The 12301-nt window shown below is 40.8% G+C and overlaps 1 protein-coding gene across 1 annotated transcript in view; it reads right to left on the bottom strand.

The window, feature by feature from the left end:
* Positions 1–480: 480 nt before the first annotated feature.
* IGFN1 (immunoglobulin-like and fibronectin type III domain containing 1) overlaps positions 481–12301 on the bottom strand; it is a 23834-nt gene continuing 12013 nt past the window's right edge. The window contains exons 13-24 of the mRNA XM_026053067.1: positions 10830–12266; positions 9356–9480; positions 8782–8923; positions 7897–8193; positions 6122–6421; positions 4987–5160; positions 4294–4422; positions 3672–3974; positions 3196–3284; positions 2224–2419; positions 1332–1631; positions 481–821 (exon numbers count right to left, since the gene is read on the bottom strand). Of these exons, the coding sequence (XP_025908852.1) occupies positions 481–821; positions 1332–1631; positions 2224–2419; positions 3196–3284; positions 3672–3974; positions 4294–4422; positions 4987–5160; positions 6122–6421; positions 7897–8193; positions 8782–8923; positions 9356–9480; positions 10830–12266 (3833 nt within the window). The remainder of the gene's footprint in view (positions 822–1331; positions 1632–2223; positions 2420–3195; positions 3285–3671; positions 3975–4293; positions 4423–4986; positions 5161–6121; positions 6422–7896; positions 8194–8781; positions 8924–9355; positions 9481–10829; positions 12267–12301) is intronic.

Below are 12301 nucleotides of genomic sequence, written 5' to 3'. Positions count from 1 at the left end.
AATTGCACTRATTTTCTATTCATGCCAGTATTCCTAATGACTTGTTTTTACACTTATCTCATATCCTCCTTTCCTCCCTTCTCATTGCTCTTAGTTACCTAACCCCAGCTTTTTCCTCACTGCTAATATTGCTATTGCACAAGTTCTTTACCCTGCCACTCCTGCCGTGTAGAAAAATCTAAACTTGATATTGTCTTCCTAGATGAAAATGGGATATTTCTTTCTAGAAGATTAGCTCAAGGTCAACAAAAATCTCTGGGCTCATGTAGAAATCAAGTTGTTTTTCAGATCTGCCTTTTAATTTCTGTTTCTGTCTTTCACATTTGATCACTAATAGATTAATTAAAAAATCTGTAAAGCAGTTCCAATGCATATCATCTCATTGGAAATACATTCTGACACTAAAGCCTTATGGCAACCATTTTTAAGGTATCTTGGCAGCAATGAAATATCTTAATGTCATGTGATGAATTAAAGACATTAAAGATTGTTACCTGTAATGGTGAGGGAAGCTTTRCTGAATGCACGGCCCAATGCATTGCTGGCCTCTACCATATATTCTCCTTCATCATTTTTTATAACTCCTAGGATCATCAGGGAGCAGACACCAAAGATGTTTTTGCACAAATAGGTAGGATCCTTGGAGAGGTCCCTGCCATCCTTATACCATGTAATCTTGGGTTGCGGATGGCCTGTAACAGCACAGCTCATTTGGCACTCTGTCCCAATGGTCACCGTGTGAGGCTTCAGTTGGACAAGGAATCTTGGGGGTTGATTTTGATTAACTCCCCTGTATTCTCGCTGTCTGATTTGGAAATCAGCTGTTAAATAAAAACAAACAAACAAAAAATTAGAAAAAATGAACAAACAAATCCAGCAACATACAAACTCACATACTGCTCTGTGGGGATAGAAGCCAGCATAAAGGATGGATTTTTAACTGTGGCTTCGAACAATGACATTCCACAGTGCCAAGAGGCCAGACACCTGTAAATAGTTAATTTGTGGTTTATTCACAAATTGGCCAAGTTTTGACCTAAAGCCAGAAACTTTGGTTTCTGTAAAACTTAAAGCTCAGCTTTTATTGGGACTTCATTTTGTGATAAAATAAGTGTGATACAACTACTAGAGGAATATTATCTGATTTGCAACAATGTCTGTGCAGAGAGAACAAGCCTTTCTTGTGTAGTATCTCTTTGCACTCTCATTGTGGGCAGCTATTTGTTCTCAGCCCAGAGCGACCTGCTTCAGAAGGCTCTACTAGAAACATTAAAAGGAACAAAACATGACAGCATGGAAACACTGACAGTTATTTATAAAATCTGTTTTACCCTTTTGTTTTTTAAGTCTCCAAGGATCCACATTTTCAGACGGACCACTGGTTCCCAAGCAATTTTTTGCCACAACCCTAAAGTAGTAGTCTCGGCCTGGGATAAGTTTTGTGTATGTGAATTTATTGGTGTAGATCATGTCACCAACTGTGTGCCACGAGCCCTTCTGTGATTCACGTTTCAGGACTGTGTAGTAGAGATCACTTTCCCATTTCTCAGATGGAGATGGCTCCCAGGTCACTGTCACTGTTTTCGGCACGTTCTCTTCTAATACAACAGGTCCAGGGGACTGTGGGATATCTRTCAGATGAAGGCAAAAATAAAAAAGATGTGTGTGATTCTGCATGTAGGGACATTGGACTTCATCAGATATTTTAGGTTTAGATGCTGAGGAAACATCCTGGTCAAYAGAAATATGAAAGTCGTAAAATTTGATTTTTCCTCCTTCAGATGCACATGAACTTCTCCTGCATTATGCCAGCAGCGCTGGGCCTCTTCTTCTGGATAGAGGTAGAAGATGAGGGGTGACACAGCTAAACTTTTTTGCCTTASTGAGACAGCTTAAAGAGTTGTTAAGGCTATAACTAGTGTTAGGTTGCAACAAAGAGCGTGAGCTGCTCTTCTGTGATTTGCACTCTCTAGCTTCAGAATCTTGTATTTTTAAACAGATTCACTCTAGTAAGGAGGCGTAGTTAAACTCAGTAGACTGCTCTGTCCCACAGATCTGGGCAAGTGATGCCACGAAGTAGCTGGATTGAATCTCATGGAAAATTGCATTCACTTATACTCCTTAGTTCTCTCTCTGCCTGCACGGCTTAACTGAGCCAGAGCTCACTGTGCTCAGCTCCTTGCCTACTGCCTAAATGTGAACACACAGACAGTAGTGACTTACCTGTAACTTGAACTTGGAAACTGAATGATTCTTTATTCCCTGACCCATTCTGGAGCTCAACAGTGTAGGTGCCAGTGTCAGAAAACTCAGCTGCTTCAATCAGCAGTTGGGTGGTACCATGTTCGGTGTTTATTTTGGCCCTTTGGGGCAGAGGATGCCCGTCCTTTAACCAGGTCACTACCGGATCTGGAGATGCCTACAAGGAGTAACAGAGGTTACAGACCACCTGTTTTGTCTCCAGGTTATGTCTTTAAACCCTAAGCATTTTTGTCTTCTATCAAATGTATATTTACATGACATGCTCCAGTGATACATAGAAATACTTGAGCTGGATCTAAACAAATTAGATCCAAATAGAAGATTATGATAATAATGATGACAATCTTCCTCCAGCATCCAAGTAAACCTCTTCAGAACTAGTTCAGACATCTCTGCAAAAAACTACTTTATTTTTTTTATTTCTTCATTTTTTTTCTTTAACTTATAAATACAGTAAAGAAATTTTAGATTCTTTAATATCTTTCTCTCTTTCTCTCTTTCTCTTTCTCAGTGCAAACCTATTTCTTAGACAATACAAGTTAAATACTGCTGTTTAGTGAGTTGAACACAGTCAGCAGGATGTTGCTAGAAAACCTGCCCTTGGGTCTTCAGGGAAAATCAGCTGATGAATCTAAGTATGTGAGTTTAGTAGTGGATGATGATAATATTGAATACTGTCCATCCAACCATATGAAGATGTCTTGTTTGCAGAGATTAATGAATGACCATAATCTTATAATCCAGCAAAAGTGACATAGGAATTGACGTTTTCCTTGTGCAGAAAGTTTATAAAATATAAGCAGCTTAAAGGATTTGCCCAGGATCTTGCAAAAAAAAGTCATGCCAAGAGAAGACAGCCCAATTTACATGTCTTCTACTGGCTACAGCATAAACACATATGGGGATTTGATATGAAACCATCTCAAAACTTACTTCAAAACGCATTGGCACTCGGATGGTGTTGCCTGCTTTTATAACCAGGAAGCTTTTCACTCTGTCATTTATTAGGAATCTGGGAGGAACTGGAAAAGACAGTGATTGCAATCAAAAATTATGTGGTATGACAAAATTTTTGGCAGAGAAACGCATATGTATGTGTCTGATACTTCTTCCCAGCAGCCAGCTTGTTGGTTATTGATAAAATAATAATGTTGAAGACGAGGTCCGTAATTCAGCACCAGAGTTCCTTGCTAACCATTACACTTTTTAAATTTTACTATTATTTATTTACCACTATGACTAAACAAGGGAAATAATGTAAAGATATTTTCACATGATATCATAACATCTCAATCATTGATAAAGTGGCTCACGGACACACTTTTATCACAGTCTGCAACAAAGTTGTCTGTGTCCCATGTCCTGCAGAAGGACCTCGTTCATTCTGAAAGCAGCCCACTCTGACTTACCAACAGGAGGAGGAGCCTCAACAAAAGTTTCAAGCTCTGCAGCTTCCCCAGGGCCACTGTCATTGATGGCTCTCACACGCAGGAAGTACAACTCTTTGGCTTGCAGGCCCTTAACTGTGTACGTCGTTGCCTTGATAGGAAGAACACTGCATTTGGTCCAGTTGGGGTTGACATAAGATCGCATCTCTACCTCATAGCCTTTCACATCAATCCCATCTTTTGTCTCCGGGGCTTTCCATGTCAGGGTGATGCTAGTGCTGTCATGGCTGGCCACTCTAAGGTCCCTCACTTGACCTGGAGGTTCTGAAACGAGAATTTTATATTCAAATATTTTTTAGGTCTTCCTACCTCCCTTTTCAGTCACTTCCGGAGGCTCTCAATATTCTTGCAGTTCACTGGATATCCACCCTGCTAACTTGCCTCCAGTTTGTCCCCATTTGAGAGAGCTGGATCCAGTTTCCTGCTCCCACTAACATGGAGCAGATGCCGCACAATCTGCAGCACTCTTGCAATACTCTGCAACCCATTCTAAATTTCTGTTTATGGATCTTCCATAAACACTCTCTGTCTACATCCTTTTTTAAGCATCCCTGAGGTAGAGAGATGAAGACAGTTTACTTACCTGTGGAATCCCGAGCAAAGGCAGGCTGGGATGCTGCACTGGCCTCTCCTACACCAGCAGCATTGACAGCTGCCACACGAAATTCATACTGCAGCCCCATCTTTAGATTGGTCATTTTCAATTTCCTGTCTGCAGGAAGAAAAAGAGTGTGTTGGCTCATGTGAACAGTTCCCCAAGCAGCAGTCAGTGACAYGATGCTGGACTTTAAGACATGTGGAATTGCACAGTGCATAAGACTCAGGAGCTATGTCTAAATGTTGCCTTTGTTCCTCTGCCTTCTATGTCCTAGTGTATATGTGCTTCTGTTCATTTTGTTCCCTTTCAGACTAGACATGATCTGAGAGCTAAACAAACCAGAGAAAGAAAAAACACCATTTCTCTTCATGGGATAATCCTAAACTCTTCTATATCAGATAAGAAGTCTTAGCCTGCACCTGACAGATAATTAACAGCTCTAATCAAACACATTTTTGAGCACATATACATTACTTGGCTTTCTTTATGTCCCTTGTGTTTATAAATTCCTTTCTGTCACATTACAAGCACTAGGATTAAGGATATCATTTCTGCACATGAAGTAAAGAAGTAAAGACAGAAACTTCAAATCAAAGATCAGCTTGTTGCCTTCTAAGCTGACTGCACTTTTTGCCTTTTTGACCTTTTTCAGCATGTTCCAGGGCTTAAACTACCTACCTGCTACAGGCATATTGGTGACTGGCACCCAGGTACTGGCACCCTTCTTGCGCTTTTGAACAAGGTACCCCACAATTCGGGAACTGCCAGTGTTATGAGGTGCTTTCCAGGATATTGTGATCGTTTCTTTGCCAGTACTGACGATCTCAGGAGGATCCGGGGGACCAGGTATAGCTAAAAAGAGAATAGCATTTCATTATTAGCATTTTTTTTCTTTTGTAAGGTAAGGAAGTTCTCTAAGTAGTTTCTTCCTTCAGTTTCTTCAATGTATTCATACAGATATGTTTTGAAGACATGAACAAAGAAGACCTGAAGACCATTGTATATCTTATTTTCCACACAAATACAATCCAGAAGTATGGACCTCCTTTCCTAATGTTGCTGATCTGATGTCATCACCACCAAGAATTACACTGTCAGTCTACAGAGAGTAGTATGAACATTCTTAAACCATGGGAAACGTTGGTGTTAATTTTGCTTTTCATGATAGAACTTGGATTCAGGATGGATTTTCTAATCACCCTGCTAGAGCCCTCAAATGTAGTAACAATACTGAAGGGCACAACAATGAAAAGTTAGAAAAATTTATCTTTGCAAAGGATGGTCTGTAATTTTGTGAATGAAAATGCCGACAGAAGAAAAAGGTTCACTCTCTTACTAGCATTACATGCATGCTTGTGATAAAAATGTTCTAATATTTGAATTCATTGGAGGAGTCAAAGAAGAGAAGTTGTTATTTGGAAATCAGGGCTTTAACAAGGTTGTACTAAAAGGTGCTGCAGGCACCAAGAGACACTTGCCTGTAGAGTTAATAAAGGTTTTGCATGTTTTATTTGTAGTCACCCAAGGAAATAGTATCTCTGCTCTTGATGCTTATTGAATTGCTGCCATTAACCTGTTTTGGAATTCAGATTGGAACAAAACTGAAAATTTARAACTGCTTAACTCAGTAGCATCAAAACCAATAGGAAGCTCCCAGCCTCCGTGTGAAATCTACACCAGTTTGTTCAGCCAGAAGGCACRTTCAGATCTGTAGTAACATCCAAAATGCAGTCACTTTTCCTTAATATCAGTTTTAATACAAAATTTCCCATATGGTTGTAGAATATTATTTTTAAAAAAAATTCTTCCTTACCTTTACTGGCAGCCTTCACCTCATCTGATTCCAGTGGCTCACTGGCTCCCTCCACATTCACAGCTCGCAACCTGAAGTAATAGCCCATGTCTTGTTCTACTTTGTTCGTAGTGAACGTGGTACAGGTTTTGGGCGTTTCTCCCAAGGTCACCCACTCTTCCTTGCCTACTTGCTGCATCTGGATAATATAGTTTTGCACTGGTTTGCCCCCGTCATCCTTTGGGGGTTTCCACTGAATGGTGATGTCGCTTGAGGAGCTTTCTATGACTTTGATGGGTCCTGTGGGTTGCTCGGGCTTGTCTGAAAAGAGAAACRCAACAACTGCAGATCAGCACTAGATTCTGACGTGTCCTTGGGTTTAGAGCAACTGCTGTCCCTTGCTCACTGGCTGGAAGAGTTGGTTTCAGCTAGATATATACAGAGCTGCAAAATGAGGCACCTTTCCAACAACTACTCTCCCCTAAGTTTTCATAAGGGGTAGAAGGGTTCTTGCTTCTCAGGTTGATTATTCCCGTGAGCATCGTATCAAGGCAGCTCCCATATGAGGACAAATATCTTTTCTGGACACACAAAACAACAGACATTTATGGTAGGGCTGAACTTGGCCTTGATGGTTTTTTTAAAATATATACCTATTGTCTACTGTCCTATCTTCCACAATCGCCCTACATTCAAAACTCAACTGTTGGGACTGTGAAAAAGTAAACTAAATTTGTGTGATCTTATATTAAAGCTTAAGAAATGTGTCWGCAAGGTTTTTCTATACCAATTTAGTGGATGGTAAGACAACTACACAAAAGCTGATGTAAATCAAAACAWTTCTACTTTAGGTTTTGACTACTTCTGTGTATTGCCTACACAGAGGGGTATTTCACTTTCTGTACCAACACATACTCAGACATACCACATGATACTAGATGCAGTTGAGAAGTTTTCCTAGTCCTGTAGCTGCTGTATGCAATATTACCCTGCTTTCCTGAAAAGCAGTAACTGACATCATTGCAGGATAAAGATCTTCTTATAAAATCACCTGTCATCTGTAAAGCTCTCTGATCACTATGTCCAAGCTCACAAAAAAAAGAGAGATTCTATTAATATGGAATCCTAAGTTGGTGAGAAACAACCAGCAGAAGAAATATTTGAGTTTTCATAGCCTTTCACAAGAATACCTAAAATAGAAAGCCAGCTATAATATTAGTATCTATCTTTGAGAAAAGAAGCTTATTGTTGATTATTTATGTTTAAATTCCTTCAGTATTCCAAGAGYAGTTTTGCCAGACAGAGACTTAAAGAATATGTTTAATTTAAAAGAGTAACAGTAATTTAACAAGGCCCAGCCATGCCAAGTGACACGGACCATATTGGTTTGATAACAACATACTTCCCAGTGAGTACCACAGTGCTGGACTGCCATGGCCATGTGCCAGCTGATGGGCCTGGATCTTCTTGGCATATGCTCGTGGCATATGGGACAATTTTGTACTAATCCAAGGTGTAGGCACAGTCAGAATCCCTTAACTGCAAATACATCCCTTTGACCTTATCAAAGTCAATGGCAGTTAAAGAAATTCTGCATTTGTAGGATTTCRTCAGTATATTTCTATCTGGGTAGCTCCAAAGCGAAGCAAGAATAGATGCTCCTACGAGCAATGTTCATAAAAGCTTTATTTATCTTGAAATACATTGCAGCCCTAAACAGAGGTGTCACCAGTGCTACTCAGGCTCCCCTCCCTGAGCCACAGTGGAAGCCAGAGTGGATATTAGAGGGTTCTTACCTATTACCACAAGCTTCAGGTTTATCTCCAGGACTCCATGGTCATTCTTCAGCCTGATTTTGTAATCCCCACAGTCCTTTCTCTCACTGCTGGAGATGGACAACATGGTAAAGGTATCTGCTTTATCCACACGAATCCTCGTGTCATCTATCAGCTCCATTCCATCCTTCAGCCATGTTGCTCTGATGGGTAGCTGGCCCTCGAAGGGGATCTTGATCTTCACTTTCTGCCCAGCCTTGGTCACAGTAGGAACATTTGTTAGGTTTTTGAGGAGAACTTGGTCAACCTGAGGAGGATCTAAGCCAACAGTACAAGGTCATTAATAATTGCACTTCAAAGAGTACAAAGCCCTCCTTGGAGGGARGGACTCCTTTGTATTCACAGTTGCTGTATATTCCAAATAAGATTTAATCTGGTTCTTTGGGGTTTATGCAAACTGAATCATGATGATGCAGGTGATGCTCAGAGACTYACAACATCTGGATTTTCTCCTTCAGCTGCATGCACAGAGCACATGCACTTTCCTACAGGAAATCTGACAAGGTACTTATATTATCATACTGCCCTTTTCACTGGAGTAAACTTTGTCCTGAATGCATAATCTCAGAGTACACTAAACACACATGGAAACGAAGAAACTGTTTTGATGAAGTGTTATGTGCATGTCAAAGTCTTTGAATTAATGACAGGAGCTGTTCAAGAAGACTCCCTGATTAATTTTGGAAACACAATGCACCAATCTCTATGAGAAAACATCTCCTGTATCATTGTAGATTATTTACTACAAAGCTGTCTTGATGTCCAGCTACAGAAAATGTATTACATTTCAAGCACATCAAGGGTAGTACACTGCATTAAGAATGGTAGTAGCTTGAACAGACTCACCTTCAACAAAAATAGAGGCTTCTGTTTTTATATCTGCAGTTTCAAACCTATATTTTCCAGCGTGAAAATCTTCTACTTTGTCAATTACCAGTTTGTGAACTGAGCCTTGCTTTTCAAAAAGGACTCCTTCCATATTTTTTATCTACAAAGCAAAGCACAGAGATCTATTATTAAAAACAATCAAATAAACAACAACAKACAACAATACAAACTTTGACAAGACAGAAATCTTAGACATATGACGTAGCTATTCTATGGAAATATGACAAATTTGAAATACAATTTAAAAGTTCCAGSAAAACCCTGTGTGTTTGAATCCACTAGCAAGTTACCAATAGCTGTGTCTGAGATAGTCTTTTAACAGCTGCAACAAGCACTGAAAACACAGCAGTTCCCAGAAAACAGCATCTTCTGGGAAACTTCTGCTTTGCTTACAACACTCTCCCACCAAAACTTGTTATTAATGCATAAGAAACATCCTGCTATGGTCCAAATAGTTTAATAGCAATAAGATTCTGGGATTACTTATCTGGTCACTATTTATCAAAGAAAATAGCAACTGGGCAACACCTACCTTTAATCCATCTTTAAACCAGGTTCCTTGCACATCTTTACTGCTGACAGTACAAGCCAGTTCAGCTGACTTCCCTTTCACGACTCTGACATCTACTAATGGCTTGTCGACACGGCAGCGCAGTGCTGGAAGTTCAGAAAAGGAAGTGTATAAGGAGCAGAGACTGACGGAGAGCAGCATACAAACAAAAATGCACATGCAGGTGAGGAGAAATCTTATTTTAAAAAAATACACTGCAGTCATGACAGGGCTTTGTACCAAGATGCTTCGGGCCAACTGGCATAAACTCACTGCTTTGGAGGACTTTTCAACTGGCCTGCATTCAATAGGGCACTTTTTCAATCTAATGCACAACAAATTCCTCACAAATCAGAATATCTGTCTAGAGATTTGCTATTTTAAATCTATGCTAATTGTCTTAGCTCCTTCTACAGCCAAAAACCAGGTTCCTCCAAAACATGGATGGCATATTTTATTATTCTTTCCCATTCTTGTTCTTTTTTTTTTTTCTRCATTAACCAGATAGAGGGTAGTTCAAGTGACCTCATTGAATAGCTCCAGTCAAATCATTCTCTACCCGTTGTATTCCCTTTTTTCATTCCCAGTTGTTTCGCTTTAACATCTTCATCCTCTCTCAAATAAACAGTATGTCCATATTTACCTTTTCTTCAGCTGCCCCAATTTTCCTGATTTTACACCTTTATTTGTATTTGTTATGATTGCCTTGGAAATTTCTTGTTTAGCAGTTCCACTAAGCTAGTATCCTCATTTATATATAAGAAGTTTTTCACTTCTATAATTTCTCATCTTGATGTTATAGCTGCTTATCAGGGTCATGTAGATGTATACATGTTATTCTCCTTTTTCTATACGCAATGTGTTACATTTCTAAAGATAGAAGAGATAAGAGCTCTTTACATTACATCTGATGTGCATGTTAATTCAATATAGTAATTTGTTCCCAGAACTATTGAAAAATGCAGTTCTTTGAAATAGGTGTTAGCATTTTTCTTTGTTTCTTCTAAGCTTTAAATTGCATTAAATCAAAGAACTAAAGCCATATTCCTCGAAACTAAATGTGAACTAATATGCTTGTGGCCTGAAGCCTGTTGCATTTGTGCTTTGAATCAATTGGCTTGGATGAACATGCACCTGTTTTGCATCATTTAAATAAAAATGAGTATGAGTCAGTCTCATTGGTCATTGGTAGAATTGCAAGTGCTCAGGGCACATCTTCATAACACTCAAGAGACATGCTCAAAATCTGACTTACCCAAAATAGCTTAAGCTTAACATGCTTGTCTACAGAAAAATAGCAAATCAGTGGTAGAATTAGGAATAGATTTCAGGAGAAAACAAATTTCTCCATATAACTGCTTGCCTTAACCGTTAAGATTCACCTCTTTCCAGAATTAGAAATGTGAATATCAAAACGTAACCACCATCTACATGAAAATCATCAGTTAAGACATACCTCTCAAACCATCTTGGGGAAAACGTCTTCTTTTTTCAGTACTGTCCATACTCATCAAGTATTCTTTTGCTTTTAGTTCAAGGTCAGGTATTCTCCTGTTTATTGAAGCCAGTACTCCATCGAGACCTGACATCTGATCATAACCCCGTGAACCAAGAACACCCAACTTTCTCGCATCAGGATATCTCCTATAGTATTTGCCTTCTGCTCCACCAAAGGCAGAATCCTTGCCATAATAGGAACCTAACTGTCCTGAATCCTTGTCCTCAACCCTGGCACTTCCTTGCTTAGAAAGTGAATCTCTGTCAATGGTTGAAACTTTTTGTCCTGATGCTCTGATATCACTGGGAGCACCAGTTCCAGCTTCATCCCGTGCAGAAAGTTTGCCAGGACGGGAATCCAGACCAGACTGACGAGTCAGTCCAAGAGCATCTACCCCACCTTCTCTACCATGGATTGAATGCAACTCTATTTCATCACTTCCCAACCTGCCAACACTACCTGCCCCAGCCCTGGAGCCAGCTGTCACACTGTCCTTGCCATAGGGAGATCCAGCAGCTTGTGTTGCAGAGGCACTAACACCCTCACCTTCTAAAGATGATCTGCCATGAGCAGCTCCTCCTGCTCCACCTAAATATCCTTGAGTTTTGCTCAGCATAGCATCCTTGCTGTGATAAGATCCCATTCTGTCTTCACCTCCATAAGGTAAATGGGCAGCTAGAGCACCACCTGCTGCATCTGAAAGACCACCTTTTCCATGGAGAGAGCCATCAACACCGGCACCACTGATACCAGCCCCAGCTGGAAGACCATCCTTTCCATAGGGAGAACCAACACCTCCCAAGCCATCAACACTAGCACCACCACCACCACCAGCTCCAGCTGGAAGACCGTCCTTTCCATGGAGAGAACCAGCACCACCCAAAGCATCAACTCCAGCACCACCACTGACACCAACTCCAGCTGGAAGACCATCTTTTCCATAGGGAGACCCAGCACCCCCCAAAACACCAACATCAGCCCCCATTCCTGCAGGAAGTCCATCCTTTCCATGTGGAGTCCCAACACCACCTGCACTTACTACTCCTTCACCATCAGCCAGACCAATACCAGCCCCAGCTGAGAGACCATCCTTTCCATGGGAAGATCTTACAGCCCCGACACCCTGACCACCAGCACCACCAAGTTCAGCTCTTAATTCTGGTGGAATACTGTCCATTCCATATGGAGAGCCAGCTGCTGCTGCGGCAGTTAAACCAACCCCAGCCCCAGCCAGGAGACCACCCTTTCCATAAGAAGCTGCAGCTCCCCCTGCCCCAGTCATATCTGCACCACTGGCACCTGCCCCAGCTGCCATTCCCACTGGGAGACCATCCTTTCCATAGGGAGAACCAGCACCTCCCAAACCAGCAACACTAGCCCCAGCTGGGAGGCCATCTTTTGCAATACCTTCCAAACCACCACCACCACCA

This window comes from Nothoprocta perdicaria, unplaced genomic scaffold, assembly GCF_003342845.1.
Source record: "Nothoprocta perdicaria isolate Ctin4 unplaced genomic scaffold, notPer1 scaffold_97, whole genome shotgun sequence".
Lineage (NCBI taxonomy): Eukaryota > Metazoa > Chordata > Aves > Tinamiformes > Tinamidae > Nothoprocta > Nothoprocta perdicaria.
Note: the sequence above shows the minus strand (reverse complement) of the source record. Positions and strands in the feature narration are given on the sequence as shown.